This window comes from Carya illinoinensis, chromosome 10, assembly GCF_018687715.1.
Source record: "Carya illinoinensis cultivar Pawnee chromosome 10, C.illinoinensisPawnee_v1, whole genome shotgun sequence".
In the NCBI taxonomy this organism is placed as follows: domain Eukaryota; kingdom Viridiplantae; phylum Streptophyta; class Magnoliopsida; order Fagales; family Juglandaceae; genus Carya; species Carya illinoinensis.
This window is the reverse complement of record NC_056761.1, coordinates 39,657,119-39,673,995: the sequence shown is the minus strand read 5'-3', so window position 1 is coordinate 39,673,995 and position 16,877 is coordinate 39,657,119. Positions and strand designations below refer to the sequence as shown.

At 38.5% G+C, this 16,877-nt stretch overlaps 1 protein-coding gene across 10 annotated transcripts; it reads right to left on the bottom strand.

The window, feature by feature from the left end:
- Window positions 1-8,928: 8,928 nt before the first annotated feature.
- Window positions 8,929-15,443, bottom strand: LOC122279196 (probable galacturonosyltransferase 7). 10 transcript variants are annotated; one of them, XM_043089608.1, is made up of 10 exons: window positions 15,220-15,443; window positions 14,369-14,400; window positions 14,167-14,253; window positions 13,377-13,436; window positions 12,452-12,533; window positions 12,288-12,328; window positions 11,888-12,192; window positions 10,615-10,942; window positions 9,946-10,491; window positions 8,929-9,801 (listed from the first exon to the last, which is right to left on the bottom strand). In XM_043089608.1, the coding sequence occupies exons 1-10, from the start codon at window positions 15,362-15,364 to the stop codon at window positions 9,523-9,525; spliced, it is 1,905 nt and encodes a 634-aa protein (XP_042945542.1). In that variant the 5' UTR covers window positions 15,365-15,443; the 3' UTR covers window positions 8,929-9,522. The 10 variants fall into 10 exon arrangements, with proteins under 10 accessions (XP_042945542.1, XP_042945538.1, XP_042945539.1 ...); XM_043089604.1 differs by having other exon boundaries at window positions 10,585-10,942; window positions 15,220-15,442; XM_043089605.1 differs by having other exon boundaries at window positions 10,585-10,942; window positions 11,888-12,189; window positions 15,220-15,442.
- Between the last annotated feature and the right edge of the window lie 1,434 nt (window positions 15,444-16,877).

Below are 16,877 nucleotides of genomic sequence, written 5' to 3'. Positions count from 1 at the left end.
AAAAAAAAAAAAACAAAAGAGAAAATCGAAATTAAGAGAAAGCTTTACCTTGAAACCTTCGGCGATAATCCATAGAGGCACAGACAGCAACCTAGGTGAGCTTCAACAATGGCAATGACATTGGGCAACCGTGAATGGGGGGGACTAGGCACCAGACGACGACTCCATGAAGATGACGACAGTTGACAGCGACGAACTCAGCTGCGACGACGATTAAAGGGGGTTATGACTCGGGCACAAAGAGGGAGCTTACAATGCAAAGGACTGAAGTATTGTGATTTTGAATAGGGGTTTTAAGACTACTAACTATATATATAAAGCGGGGTGGGGTCCACATCATCTCGCCCTCGCCTCCGCTGGGGGCCCCAGATGCGCCCTGCCCACATTTGGCAGACGGGATAATCCACCTCACCACACGGGGGCAGGGCTAATAGGTGACCGCCCCCGCTGCCCACCCCTAGATTACAGGGCTTAACAAAGTCACTGTGAAGGACAAATACCTAATGCCTGTAGTTGAAGAGTTGTTGGATGAGCTCAATGGGGAAAAAGTCTTTTCAAAATTGAACCTACGATCTGGTTATCACCTTATCAAAAAAAAGAAAAATCCTAAAACAGCCTTTAGGACACATGAGGGCCATTATGAATTCCTAGTTATGCCCTTTAGGCTAACTAATGCCCCCCTCAAATTTTTAAAGCCTAATGAATGAAATATTTAGGCCTTATTTGAGAAGATTTATCTTGATTTTCTTTTATGACATTTTAGTTTATAGCAGAACAATAAAAGACCACTTACAATATTTGAAAGTGACTTTGGGAATACTAAGGCAGCACCACTTGGTAGCTAAGGCTTCTAAATGCAAGTTTGCTTGTGCTGAAGTGACTTATTTGAGCCATTTAATATTAGCTTAAGGGGTAAGGGTAGATCCTGAGAAGATTAAAGCAATGGAAGAGTTGCCTCTTCCTATATCATTCAAGGGACTTAGGACTTCCTAGGCCTCACAAGGTACTATAGAAAATTTATTAAGGGCTATGGGAGCATTGCTAGCCCTCTAACTAATGTGTTGAAGAAAAACCAACTTGTGTGGACCCTAGAAGCTAAAGAGACCTTTATTAAATTGAACAAAACAATCACAAAACCCCTTGTGCTAGCACCACCTAATTTTATCCAACCCTTTGTGATCAAGTGTGAAGCTTTAGGGAAGGTAATTATGGTTGTGTTGATGCAGAAAAATAGGTCAATTACTTATGTTAGTCAGGTCGCCAAGGGAAGAATACTAGCCTAGTCTACTTATGAGAAAGAACTATATGCTTTAGTGGTTGCCATACAAAAGTAGAGACCCTATCTCACTGGACATATTTTTACTGTCAAAACAGATCATCAAACTTTAAAATTCATACTTGAGCAGAGGGTAGGAACACCCCTATAACAAAAATGGGTGTCCAAATTTCTGGGTATGACATAAGGGTGGAATACAAGAAAGAGGTAAAAAATCGTATTGTTGATGCCTTATCTAGGAAGGATAAAACCCCTAAACAAGAGCTGGGCATGAGTATTACAACCTTATCTATTCCCACAACTGAATGGTGGGATGAGATCAAGGAGGTGTACAAGCAAGACCCCTATGCGGCTAAGTTACTTGAGAAGTTTACATCAGGGCATCTACCTCAAAATTTCACAGTGAAAAGGGACCTGTTCTATACAAGAAGAAATTGTTTGTTGCTAAGCATGAGGATTCTAGACATAAGGTGATGCAAACTCTGCACAGTGGGCCCTTAGGGTGACATTCTGGTTATGATAAGACCCTTAACTAAGTGAAGGAGTTTTATTGGCTTGGGGTAAGATCAGAACTAAAGAAGTTTATAAGGGAATGTGGGGTGTGTCAAAGAGTCAAGTCTGATCAATTCAAGCCAAACGGGCTACTATAACCCTATCCAAATCCCTCTCAACTTTGGCTACACATTAGCATGGACTTTGTGGAAGGATTGCCTAAGTCCCAAAGGTTTAACAATATCTGGGTGGTTATGGATTGCCTCACTAATTATGCTCACTTCACCCCTATAACTCACCCTTTCTCAACCAAGACAGTGGCCCAACTATTTGTTAAACTAATTTTAAGGTTACATGGCATGCCCCAATCGATTGTCTTAGACAAAAGGAGTGCTTTCACAAGATTTTCTTGGCAAGAGCTCTTCAAAGTATAAGGAATTCAGCTTGCACTCAACGCCTCATACTATCCTCAAACTGATGGTCAAAGTGAGACTGTGAACAAATGCCTAGAGAATTACCTAAGGTGTTTTGTGTATGATAAACCAAAAGCTTACACCCACTGGATCCCACTAGCAAAGTGGTGGTACATAGAATCTTTGTTGTTGCTCATAGGGTTGACTCTGTAATTCTTGTTCCCTGTAAAATGTTTTTTGTAACCACCATTAGTCCTTGGTTCAAATGAAGATAATCCCATTTTTTTGCTCTTGTTAATTTTGACTTACTCGGTAACTTCTCTCAGTTATTGAAAAACTCCCCTCATCCCAGCCCCTTTTTCTCTTGTTTAGTAGATGCTAAATTCAACTTAACTAAGCCTTAATTTCAATTTACTTAGGTTGGTATATGGGTTCATTTTTATTTTTTTTGTAAGTAACTATATTTTCCTAACTGAACCTATTTTTCTTAAATAATTTAGGTTGGGAGATACTTGGAAAAAAGCCAAATTGACTGGGGTTGGTATGTGGAGTCAGTTTGTGGTAAGTTAACTTTGTCCTTGTATAGCACAGTCAGTTAAGTACAGTGATGTTTGTTCGAAAGACCCAGTCTTCTCTTTATGCAGCTGCATGCCTGTCGTTTGTTACTCCAATATGACTGATACCCATTATCTATAAATGCTTTGGGATCTCTAGAAATTTATAATCAATAGCATTACAAACATCCAAAGTTTAATAATTATTGTAACTATAATGCTCCAAACATACCTATCCAAAAAAAGCCATAATGCACCAAACAAATGAAACATAGTCTGTGGCATTATAATTACTTATGAAAATAGTTTTAAAAAGATTTCTTGCCAAGTGATTTTGGAATTGTGAAACAAGATATGTTGCATGATAGGAGAAAACTGGACTGCAATTAATTTCTAAGAGTGCAATTGAGACATTTTTTTTGACATTCAGGTAGAAAGAATTGTTGGGAGTTAACTGAAAGTGACATTTTGCACATTCCATTATTATTAAGCTTTTGCCTTTTCTTTAGTGAGATGAATGAGTTATGATCAATGTTGTTTAGTGAGTCTAAATCGTCCATTGTTCTTACAGGTCCATGAAAGGCAAGATACTGGCGAGGTTGATGTCTTTACAAAAGGTGCCAGATTTTGGAAAATTAAACAATTTTTTTTGGAATTTAGTGAGTTAGTCCATATAATCTCCAGGGTCTTAGATGGGGGTTACATGTGGAGGTGGTCTTGTATCATTGTTCATGGATTTTTCGAATTATCGTGAAAAAGGAGATCAATGTAAATATGACAAGAGATGAAGATTCTTCGAATTGGGGCATTATTGCACATATGTCAATATTTTGGTCATAATTAGTATGACTATAAATATCAGAGTAGCGTATAAGATCTCAATTTAAGAAGCTATTTTCAGTGCACATATTGTACTCACTATGCTTGGTGGTCCACATTTTGACTCTGAAATTAGCCGTTTTCCACTTCAAATTGTCAATAAGATATTTATTGTCTTTTATGGAAATATTTAATTTTCACTTTGGATATGAATTTGATTTCGATTTGGACCATATTTTTTCCAAGATTCTTATTTATTACATATTTTATTTTTATACAATAATTGAGATTTTGAATTTTGTCGTGCCTAAAATTTGACTCAAACTAGTGAACTAAAGATTTAGAGTAGTTTTACTTGCAAGTCTTTCCAAGACCAGTTAGAGACCATCAACAAGAGGATTTTCGAATTACTCCACCTTATTAAAAAATTGAAGAGACTCAGGAACCATGCCAATGACCAATTCCTTGAGAAGAAAGTAAAGCTGGAAGGGCCATGAAGATTTGGATTTGGTTTTGAAAATGGGACATGAAATGAGTTTTTGTGGAACAATATTTTGTTTTGACTACCACCTACCACCCTTCTACACGCATCACCCCTTTTGAGGCCTTGTACTACTATGCCCCTCCCAAACTCCTTCCCTATACCCCTAGAACCACTAAAAGTTGAAGCTGTGGAAGAGGATTTGAGGTCTAGAGACCAAATCCTACAGTTTCTAATGCATAACCTCCAAAGAGCTCAGGGTTGAATGAAGAGATATGCTGACCTTAAGAGAGAGGAACAACAACTCGAGGTGGGGGAGTGGGTCAACCTAAGGCTTCAACCCTACAGATAACACTCAGTGGCCAATCGTCAAAGCCTAAAACTCTCTCCTAGATTCAATGGTCTATACCAAATCATACAAAAAATTGGGGAAGTAGCTTACAAATTAGAGCTACCCCTTCCTCCTCCATACACCCTATGTCTATCAAAAAGATGTTAGGGCAAGGCATGGTGGCACTACAAACCCTACCCCTAATTGACACATATGGAGTAATCAAACCAGAACCAGAAGAAGTAATTGCTAGAAGGATGAAGAAATCAAAAATCTTACCCGTGATGGAGCTTCTAATCTGATGGCAAGGGTAGCTAGTAGAGGACTCAACATGAGAGCCCTATAGGGAGCTAAAGGAAGCCTACCTACACCTTGTGGGTAAGGTGTTCTAATGAGAGGGCTTTGTCACACGCATTGGGCCATTTGTGGGCCAGGACACGGATGGGCTCAGTGTTTAGAGGTGGAAGACCAACATTTGCTTGGTTATCGGCCATGAGCTCACTTGTTACTTTTAATTCCTATAAAGCCTTATACGACCACTAATAGTTTAGGTTTGTTATGACAATCTTACACTTTTTTATTCAATTGTTTGTGGTTGCTAACTATTGGTCGATGCTTTATGAAAACAGTTAGAGGTGTTCCACTCATTATTAGAGGCTATGTCCCTGTAGGGACTCATCTGAACAATTATCTTGAATACAAAATTCTAGAATTCTCTCTCTCTCTCTCTCTCAGAAGGTCTCTCACCCTCTAAGTGAGCTACATTGCATTACAGATTCTAGTATATTTCTGCTGCTACTTGTTATAGCAGCTGAGAAGAATGGATGGCCATACTGAGACCATATTGTGCAGGTCTTGTCGCAGGTATTTCGAGAAGGGAGTTGTAACTAACAGACATGACCGATGCGGCAGCAAAGACATGGAGAAGCGAAAGCACAACCATGGACAAGGGATTGTCAATTTCTCATGATTGTTGGAGGGAAGAAAGGTCTAAATGTCAAGGGTCCGATAGAGGGAAGACATTGACTAGTATTAAAATCATGAAAAATCTTCGTTACTTCCTCCTTCACTATATCCCAACGTTCTTGAAAGAAAGCCATGGAAAACCATCCGGGCTTCGGGCTTTGTCTTTACACATACCTTTCACCACAAGATGCACCTCTTCTTCCTCAAACGGCCTCTCCAACCATTCTGCTACCTCTGAACCTAGCTGTTCAAAACTTAAACCGTCAAGTTTGGGGCGCCAATCTACCTTTTCAGCAAGGAGTTCCTCATAATACTGCACTGTGTGGTCTTGAATTTCTTCAGTAGAATGCAACCCTTATGAGCCGGAGTGGAGGACTTCAATAGCGTTGTTGCGCCTATGTGAGTTGGCCACCTTGTGAAAGAACTTGGTGCACTTGTCCCCCTCCTTCAACCAAAGCGCCCTAAATTTTTGTCTTCAAGATATCTCTTCCATCAGCAAGATTTTCTCAATTTCAGTCACAATCGCGTTCTTCCTTGACAAAGAAGCCTCATTAACATCCCCTTCCTCCAAAGCATGCAACTCTTCCCATAGGATATTTTTCAGCACTTCTGTATGTCTAAAAACTTCTACATTCCACTTTTTTACATCAAACTTAAGAGCTTTAAGTTTACCCGCCACAATAAAGCTAGGAGTACCATCAAAAGAATAGCCATCCCACCAATCCCGTACCTTGTCCACAAATCTTTCGACTTCCAACCACATATTCTCACATTTGAATGAGCGCCTACTCCCATGAATGCCACCACAATCAAGCAAAATTGAGAAATGATCAGCACACACCCGTGGCAACCTTTTCTGGCATAGATCAGAGAAACGCATCTCCCAAGAAGAAGAGACTAGAAATCTATCCAGTCGAGACCCCCCTCAACAATTGGACCAAGTATATGCCCCCCTTGCAGCGGCAAGTCCACAAGATTGAGATCAAATGTCAACTCTGAAAAAGCTTCCATTGTGCCTGTCGATATGGATGCCCCCTCCCTTTCACTAGGGAACCTGACTATATTAAAATATCCACAAAAGACCCAAGGTAAGTCTCAAACGGAATGTAAACTCACCAGTTCCTCCCACAATAAATCTCTCTCTATCCGCATTGGGCCCATACAGGTTAGCTAGAGCCCACATCCACCCATCCTCAATATTTTTAAAAGATACTATCAATGAAAACATCCCGATACATTCCTCCACCATCTCCACCACTCGCTTATCCCACAATACCAACACACCTCCCAAAGCCCCTGATGAATCTAAGTAGCAACACCCCACAAAGGAGCAGCCCCACAAACTACGAATTATGTGCCTATCAATACTACACAACTTGGTCTCTTGAAAGCAAACAATGTCCACCTTCCAAATACAGAGAAGGGATCTAATGCAAAGGCGCTTATTCACATCATTGGATCCCCCTTACATTCCACGAAAGAATTTTAGACATTAATAAAAGACACTAGCCCCCTTCCCTTCACCCTCTCCCTCCCCACACTTCCTTCCTTATTATCATAATTAATATAACTCTTGAGGCGTTTCAATTCCCAGTCTTGTTTCACAGCTGATTTTAGAATTGTAGTTCTCCCTGCCTCTATCACAATTAGAAGAGCCTTGAACTGATCTTCAAACTCAGGACATGAAATCCCCACACATTCATGAAGTTTCTCAACTTCTTTTAGCACCTAGTCCGAAGAAAATCTGAACACCGGATTTGGAGATAGAATACGTAGCAGGATAGGATTATCCATATCTCCCTCAGCCTCGCTAGTCTCAATTTCCCTCAACTCAACCTCCTCCATACCTTCTGGCCCCTTTGGCCCCCTTCTATTTCTAGCAACCACATCTCCTTATTAATGTACCCCTCTACTTCAGTATTCACCTCCCCTTCCTCTAGCACATTCACGGAAGACACGCTTTTAATTGCTTCCCGTGCTTCGAAGGTGCTCTCATCTGCTTCCAAAACCAGAACCTCGGTTTGAGTTGTGCCTAAAGGCTCTCCGAAGACCATCGACGTCATTTGTGCATATACTGGTGACCCATGCTGAGAGATTGGCTCACCACTTGGTTCCGTAACTGCCTCCAAGAGAGAGTGGAACCGAGTTAAGGATTGATGCCTCCTTACCTATGCCGACCTCACAGAACCCCTATGTTGGCGTCAAGGAGGCCCCAGTGACTTCTGTCGCGCATTTCTGGGTAGATTCCGAGAATCTTGAGCTAGGCGTGCCGTCGTGGAGAGCTTGAGAATTGTCTTTTTGCTCTGTTGTGAGCACCACTGGCATCGTGCTTTCCATCGGTGGGCTGATGAATTGCGGCAAAGTCACCTGAGGCCTCATCAGCGAAGATGGCTTAGGCCTGCTCTCCGATGGGCCTAGGTCTTCAGACGGATGGCTTCTCCCTCCGTCTCGGATAAGCCAAACCTCATTTTCCTACTTTGGGCCCTTTACTTCCAAGCTGGGCCCATTTACCCTACCCTGGCCCGTTCCACTCAAGCCTACATCCATTACATTTTGTTTCAAAATGCACCGCTTCAACCACTACATTTTAAAACTCAACTCTCCCATTTGCTTTTCAGTATCAATTAACGTCTCCACCCAGTTTTCCTCTTTCGGGTCGACACCTCCTCTACCATCCCCTTCACCATACTGCACCCTTTCCGAAAGAGTTCCCATCTTAGACCTGGACAGACCTGCCACCTTTGGCTTTTTTGTATCTCGAGGCCCTTCAATCCGACCTTGGAGTGCCTCCCTATATGACGGAAGCGACATAGTACGTAGTGGTGGCATGGGCTTCCATGCGTGATTGTCTCTGTTCTTTTCTCCCAAAACAGAGGAAGCTACAGAGATCCCCTTCAACATATCCCCGAAAGTCCTCCAACCTACCCCATCCCTTCTTTCTGGAATTACTAGCATCCCACGCCTCTTCATTTGACCGAACTCCGATACGGAAAAGAATCTCCCATAGAAGTTACTCTATCGCTGCACCACCAACACTTAAGCCCCGCTTCTTTTCGTTCTAAAAAACTCAGAAGAACCCCCATTTACTACGCCTACTTTCACCATGTTTGCCAGCCATCTCAACAAGTCTTGGTCCATGGAGATGTATTTCACAACACGGCAACTACTTTCCATGATTCTCCACCACCTATCATTGACCTTCTTGAACTCAAAGCATTTTTGTTCTATAATAACATTTTTGATTGACTCCATCTCAACACCGCAACAAGACATCACAACACCGCAACAAGAATATGAAAAATACAGATAGAAAAGCACCGGGGAAAAAAGTTTTGAGTATAGAAAATTGGATTCTAAGAAACACTAAGATTTCCTAAACTTCAATATGGATAAAGATAAACCAAAAGATCTCGCCAGAGAATGAGAGGGCGGGAAGAAAGGGTTGTATCTAGGATTCTAGCGCAAACATCGATTCAACTACCTTAAAAAATTATTAACGTTTTGACATTTTAACACACTAACCAAAATCCTATATATTTATGTGAATTTAGTCTACAAATACAACAGAAAATTTAGTCCATTAATGGTATCATGACTTAATAAAAGACTCGCTCAAATCAGATAAACAAGGCCCCGAAGGAAAAGTTAACACCAAATGAAGAGATTACTTCCTCTTTTTTTGTTTTTTTTCCTAATCAAAGACGAGACATTACTTGCTTTCAAGTCAACAGGTATACATTATACATCATCATGACAAGTGAATCCACTTGGAAGAAACATACAGTTGCAAACTTGTTGCCCACAGAGAATTTGTTATGATTTCCTCCACTCCACTCGTTCACTTCGTCAAGCTAAGAAGCAGAGAATAAAGATCTTCGTATCATTCCCTGCGTTGTTCATCAAATCTTCATTGATACCTCAAATGCCCATGAGTAGCAACTGTAGCAGTCAAGAGCGGACCAAATCTGTTCTGCTCTGCCAGAAAGTGGATAAATATTCCGGAGCTCTTATTTACTGAAAAAATGAACTATTTTATCGTGGAAATCGTCATTGCCATCTCTTCCGTGCAGCCCAATACTCTGCAAAACCTAGATTGGAAACAATTTCTTGGCAAACAAAAAACTGAATCCTCACTTCTTGAGCCCCTTATAGATCTGAAGTTTGAAAGTTGGATTTCCACCATCAGTTCACTAGGAATTTACATTGCACTCACTCAAGAACTGATCTTCTCGGCTCAAAAACTTCTTCCAATAATGTTTATATTTTGGAATTCCTAGCTCGAGCCAAGGTTTCATGTTACCATTATAGTGCAAAATTGCAGCTTTTGAAATGGCTTCGATATCAATTCCGTAGTCATGTCCTAGTCCAGACAGAATCCAACCACCATCAATAGCATAAATTAGGCCCTCAAAGCTGAGCAAGCTTGCACGCAATGCAACCGCTTCAATTGATTCTTCATGCGTGGTCATCTGCAAATCAAGTTTAGTTTGAAATAAAAGAGTCAGACATTCTTGATGGCTCACAAAAAATTAAGCTTTGGCATAGGCAAACCACAAGTGATTCCAAACATATTCAAAACGACAACATATCAAATGAAATTCAACATTACTCACCTCCCGTGCCAACCTTTGGAAAGTTTCCGTAAGATTTAAGTTTCTCCACCTTGCCAGATCAATTACATTCAATCCAGACATCCATGCACAAGAATTCTTATTGTAACCGTTCTCACCCAAATATTTTTTTAGTTGATCCAACCTCAATGAGCAGAACTGCACAGCAGCATTGACTTTCCCTCCCATGTCGAGGCTCCATAGTGCTGACAAGTCTTGCTGCACAACAACATCATCATCAAGAACCACAACTTTATTCAAATTCTGGAATATCTTGGGGAGAAGATAGTGTGAGTGAGAAAAAATAGACATGTATTCTGTTCTAATAGGGGCCATAGGTGGACTATCAACACTGTGGAAGGAAACACGAAACTCCTCAGGCAGGGAAAGATGCAACAGAGTTGCTTTGCTATGGTTGTCCAGCTTAAGACTTTCCATGTTCAACACTTGAACTGTGGCTTCCTTGTAAGTATTTCGAAGAAACCATAGTTTCATTGCAAAATAATTCTGTTCATCTGTAAGCACGTGAAACACCTGATTCACACTTTCCTGAAACATAGCAGGATAGTCAAATCAGTGTTATGAATAAAAATAATGAAAATTGAAAAGTCAAATGGGACTGGTAGAATGTTTGAAAGATACTTTTGAATGCATAACAGTTGAGTTGATTACTACTGATGAGGCGAGCACATTATTGGAGAATATAACATAGTGGTGCAACATAGGATCTGTGGACTTTTCAGCCATAGAGAGCTTCATATCGTTAGGAGGAGATTTGAAATACTCCACTGTCAGTCTCATTGACAGGCAGTGAAGACTCTTTGGCATAGTCTGGACTGCGAGTTGGTAGAGGAAGGCACTCTGTTTCATGTGGAAGTTAGCTTCGTCCTCAGTCATATCATATATTTGTCTCAATTTCTTGTCAACATTGTTACACTCCACATGAAATAATTTGGCTTTGGCTATTGCAGCTTCCATCCTCTGTAACTTCTTAGCAATCCTAATGAAATAATTTTGTTCTTAGTGTGTTGAACACGTAATGAGAAAATATCTTATAATAGTCCATGGTACTTGCAGAAACATATGATGAGAATACTGGTTGCCTTGATCACTGTCTGCCAAAAGACCTAACGAGTGATTGTATAAAGATGGGAAAATCAAGCTACTCAGGAAGTTGCAAATCAAAAAGTCTGCCTGTCCTCATCCAAAGCAAAAGAAGAAATAAGGTTTCAAGCAGAACCTTCTGTCTAAAATTCTCAGACAAGTATTTTTAACTCCTACATGCAATTGTCTGAGTATTTTAAATGTTACTTGTCACAGCAGCTTGGCCAAAAACTCAAGCTTTCCAAGAAGGTCAGTACTAAAAATCTAGAAAAATGAAAATAAACCATGCGTCAAGAATTGAACAAAACTATCATAAATACGGGTGAGAGTTCAATAGTTTAGAGCTGACTAAGATGATTTACTAATTGAGATGACAAAGCAATAACAAGGTCAAGCAGAACTAAATGGAAAAAACAAAGAAAGGAATAAATAAGCCCAAAAGAAAATTTTTAGGGCTTGGAATACCACATAAACCAAAAAGAAGTTATAATCAGAGTGAGTGTAAAGAACCTAGTAGTGGTATACTGGATATACAGCACCCAAAAGAAAAACCAAAAGCATTTACAGAAGCGAAAATCTAAAACATTTTTTGATAAGTAAACATGCAAATATATATATTTGCATGCTAATCATGAAGGCTTTCTAAGTTTTCTGCAGCTAACATAATTCCAAAAGAGAAAAATATATATATATATATATAAACAGTTCTAGAAAAAAGCAAATGCGATGTGCCTGAAGAAAGGAGAGTTATTCATCATGTTACAAGCCAGTTTTGATAAATATGACATGACAAGACAAGGATGGAAAATGGGGTGATCATGAAAAGGTAGTTATCACTTACTGTGGTGGAAGATCAACATCTGTAGTGCTTTCACTAAGAACACGTTCTAGTTCTTGAATATTTAGTTTCAATTCCCGAGACAACTTATCCTGTCTCGGAAGTTTTGCAATACTAGGATAGAATGCTCTAGCCACAAATAATTGATCCTTCAACTTTTTCACCATAGAATCCTTCATTTCTTCTCTATGTTCTTGACGCCAATGACAATAACTACCAAATTTAAACTCACATAATTTTCCAATGTCATCGACAACATCCTTTGCATATAAGGGGAGTCCAACTGCAGCATCAACATTGGTATTCTGCTACAGAATTCAAATCAACCACTAAAGCAATTAAAAGAACACAATTGACAAGCATGCTAGCAGAAATCTATAGCAAAATAGTGAAGCATGCTTACATTCTTAACGGGAAGAGATTGTGCAATGCTACGTGGGGGCACTGGAAAACCATTAATTGATAATAATTAGAAGAAGAGGAAGAAAAAAAAAAGAGTGCTCATCTCTTAACAAGGCAGGAAGGATCCTGTACATAATGGTTATACAAAATGGAGTTCAGCAAGACCTTCTGTCGCCTGACTATTGTGCTTGGAACCCCTACCAAAGGTTTTATTCTTTGCATTATTGGTGAAGTTTCTAAGAACATCCTGCCACAGAACATAAGATGAGAAAAATGCCAAGTTCAAGTATGACTTTAGATGCCTACGTTAGCGCACTTAAAAAATCAACAAGCTGATAAATAAAATGAATGTGCATCTTTCTGTTTTCGGTCCATTAACTGCAAGACACTCGTTAATGGTAAGTTAACAGCTTAACTAAATTACATAGACTTTAGAAGGAAAGAGAACCAAAGAAATAATTAACTGCATATATTTCAATGGGACTCAAATGTCGACAAAATATGAAAGTAACAAAGAGACTCATATTATATTATTCAGGTTTCTATCAATAGCACGTAGTTTGGTAATTAGGGTCTTTCTTGTATACTTCCTGTGTACTCGGGCTTTGCCTATTTATGTGGATCAATAAACTTTTTACCTATCAGAAAGAAAAAAAATATATATATATATATTATTCATCAGGTTCCACTCCTCCCCCCCACCCCCCAATACAAAATAAAGAATAATTCTTGCAATCACTAGAAAACCCTCTTATGCCTCTCAGCAATTACTTCCGACCATGCCATGAATGTGTGATTCCAACCGATAAAATGACCTTTGTATGTCGTTCAAGTTTCTTGTTTCATTTACCTCCACAGATCATCTATGCTTTCATTATTGACCAAAGCACAAACTCAAATCCTTTCACACAATGAATAAAAGGAAAATGTAAACCAGTTGGAATTTAACAATTCGAAGAGTCATTAAACTGTCAATTGTGTAAGCATTATCTAAACCATTTACAAACATGGCACATACAATAATACCAATTCCAGTGATTTAACAGTAAACGAAGTGAAGTATTGACCCATTAGAGCATTATGCATAAACCTTTGGAAGAGTTGGTCCCAATTTTCTAAAAAGATCGCATACATGGCTTGATTGATCCCCCTGTAACAGAATTAAAGCATGCATTGTTACAGGACTAGTCTTCAATCTTCATATAACAGAGGAATATAAAAACACCATCATGGGTGGTTGCTCAATGGCCCTTGGGTTACTCCCAAGTGGTTTGGCATGTACTAGTTCCTAGGTTCGAAGCCAAATATGGATTCACCTTAGACTAGTAGTATTAGCTGCCTGAGGATTCATTAAATTCTCTAGTTGGGCAGGGGTCTAAGCTATGGCTCAAACCCAACTTGAGGAAGCACTTGCGGCTTCCCAACGCCTTGGCCCCTTTTGTTCAGTTCCCAGTAGGTATGGTGTTACTATGGTCACAATCAAATAGAGAAGCCACCTATGGTCCCTCCCTCCTTCCCTTTTTGTTCAGAAAAAAAAAAAAAGGGTATATATAGATGAAAATGAGGTTCTTTAATTCTGAGGAGTTGTGGACCAAAGTATGAAGTTAAAAATTTAAAAAAATCTAGAATGAAACTTTCTACACCATCAAACCATCAAAAGTCTGCAAAAGGATGCCAATATAGGTCTAGTGCAAAGCTATCAAAAGTACAACATAAAACAGCTTAAGATGTATTTAACTAGCTTAGAATACTTGAAATCCAGAACCTATACAGATGAGTGAATGAAAAAAATTAGTGTAGAAAAATGATAGTATTGTCCCTAGGATGCCGTATTAAGTTAGGGCTGAATTTTCTTTTTAGCCTAGTGGAAAATGCATTACCTCGGACTCATTCCAAGCATCTCTGACTTCGTACTTGTCATATCCTATTCGACTCTCCTGATTTACAGGTTTTTTTTTTTTGAGGGCCGGGGGGAAAGGGGGAAGGGGGTTGGGGCGCAGAGAGAGAGAGAGTCAACAACGACGCAAAATAATTGAAAGCACCAAGAGATGTACCAAAATCCAAAAATGTGCAAATACTTACTGAAGTTGGCCTTTGTTGCTCGGACGGATATCCTGCAGCAGATGAGAATTTCTCAATGATGCTAAAAGTTTATATAAATGGGAAAAATGTACTCATGCTGAAAGGGGATAAATAAAGAGTGTAATTATCAAAACAATCCCAAAAAGTTATAAGTTACACAACAAAAGCTAATATGTAACAATTGCATGATAACTAACTGATATAAGCCCAATATGTAACAATTGCATCATAACAACCTAAATTTTTTTTTTTATATCTGTGGGTGTCCAGGCCAGCTTGTGAGCACCTCGACTAATCTTACAGAACCTATAATTAATGGCTAGGTAAACCTCCAGTTGCCTGAGGGACTCGAACTAGTGACCGAGAGTAAACCCAAGTCCTGACCGACTGAGCTACCCCTCAGGGTTTGGGACTATATTCTTTAGCCAATTAAGTAGTATAAAACCACACACTTGCCATCAGATTGGTGAAAAAGAGGCATAAGAAAACACAATATGAAATGTAGTAGATTAAAAAGCCACAGCCAATGAACTTGCATCAGAATCTCTTCGCACTATTCTTCATCTCGATCGATCTGAGAAAATGGAAAATGGATAGAGATAGGGAAGGAGTGAAGAACAAGTACGGGAGTAAGACAGCATTCGCCCAATTTCAATTGGAGGAAGAGATAGAGAGACAATGTGCCCTAATTAGGAGGGAGAGATGATATTTTTTTTTGGGGGGGGGGATGAGGAATTGACATGGAACGACTAACAGATCTAAACAGAATTTAAAAAGAAGAAGAAGAAGAAGTTAGAGGTAAGATTCAACAAAGCAAAGTAAAGATAAGTGGAAACTAGAAAGAGAATTACCCGCAGAGCGAAAGCCATTGTGAAGGCCAAGCAAAAAGACAAGAGGAACGAGCATGGAGAGGATAACAAGTCCCAGCACCCCAATGACCAGCCCCCTCCATCGCCTTTTCGCCGAATATCCATAAGAAGAAGCCCCGCCCTTCATCTCCGTCTCGCTCGTCCCTTCCTTTTCCTTCAACTTTTTTCTTCTTTCTTTTAAATGTCCTTTTATTTTGTAACACTTATTCTCAATTTAACTTCAAATGCTATATAAGCTTACTAACAATTTCAACCGAAATATGGGGACTGACGGGCAACGACCTCTGCCACCGATTTTCCGCGACTACATAATACTCTCTCACCAGCATTATCCACTCTTCTTTACGTTTTGTAACAAAAAATTTACTTACAGTTATTTTATAACTTTACATAAATGAAACCTGAATTTTATTTTTAAGAGAGTGAGATATTGTATGGATTAATTAAAAATGAGTTCTAAAATAATTATAAAGAATTGTGGGATTATTATTACTCTATAATCTATAATTTTCTTTACATTTGATCTATTTGTAATGACATTTTCATAATTTTTTAGGCAATCAAATTTTAAAATGTGAGTATTTTTATGAAATGATGATATTTTATAAGTTATTTTCATTTTATAAAAGTATCTTTTATGTAAAATATGATTATGTAAATGATTGTAAAAAAATTGCGAATTATAATTTTTCTTTTACAAGGTTAAAGATTATTTTATAAAAAGGTTTGATGCATTCCTCATTTTTGTGTAGTATTGTATCTTTCGCTTACAATGTGCTGCAATTGGTTGGGTGTTGTTAGGGCAGATAACTTTTGACACAACACGGTATGATAGTCTTAAAATTTATTTTAGGGGTTAATTACAAAATTAGTACCTAGATTTTCACATATTTGCCATTAGAATAATCAATTTTAGGGTTAATTACAAAACTAGTACCTAAATTTTCACATAATTGCAATTCAAAAAATCAAATTTTAACTTTTACAAAATTAATATTTGAACTTCAACAAATTTGCAATTAGATACTTTTGTCAATTTTCTTTTAGAAACTAATAAGTGGTCACGTGTCACTTTCTCATTGTCTAACACAACACAACAATATCCAGACCATCTAAGTGAAAGCTTACGTGTGACAAATTCATACCATATAGCAATCCTCTTGTCAATTTTCTAACGGGAGATTGACGAAATCCTCAAATTGTAAAAATGTGAAAATTTATGGATTTATTTTGCCAAATTTAAGAATTAAGGTTTTAAATTACAAAAAAGTGATAACTCATGTGGTTATTTTGCAATTAACCCTTGATTTAAATTTATTATTTTTACATAGATTTGAAACCGATTACAAATCTAAATTGACTCAATCATGTCATTTTCGATTAGCTAATTTATTTTTTTGAAAGAAAAACATAGCTTGTAGTTTTATTCATAAGTATCGATAGAATATTCATCATAAGCGTTCTCACTATGACTGGGCTAACAATTTGACTAGGACCTTCTTCAATTCATACAGTTTCTTCAAAAATATTGATAGCTAACTTAGCTAGTTTATGAGCTACCATCGTACCCTCTCTATAGGTGAATTTTAGACTCTAGTTTGGTCTACCCACCAACATTCTTCTTGCATCTTCAATCAATA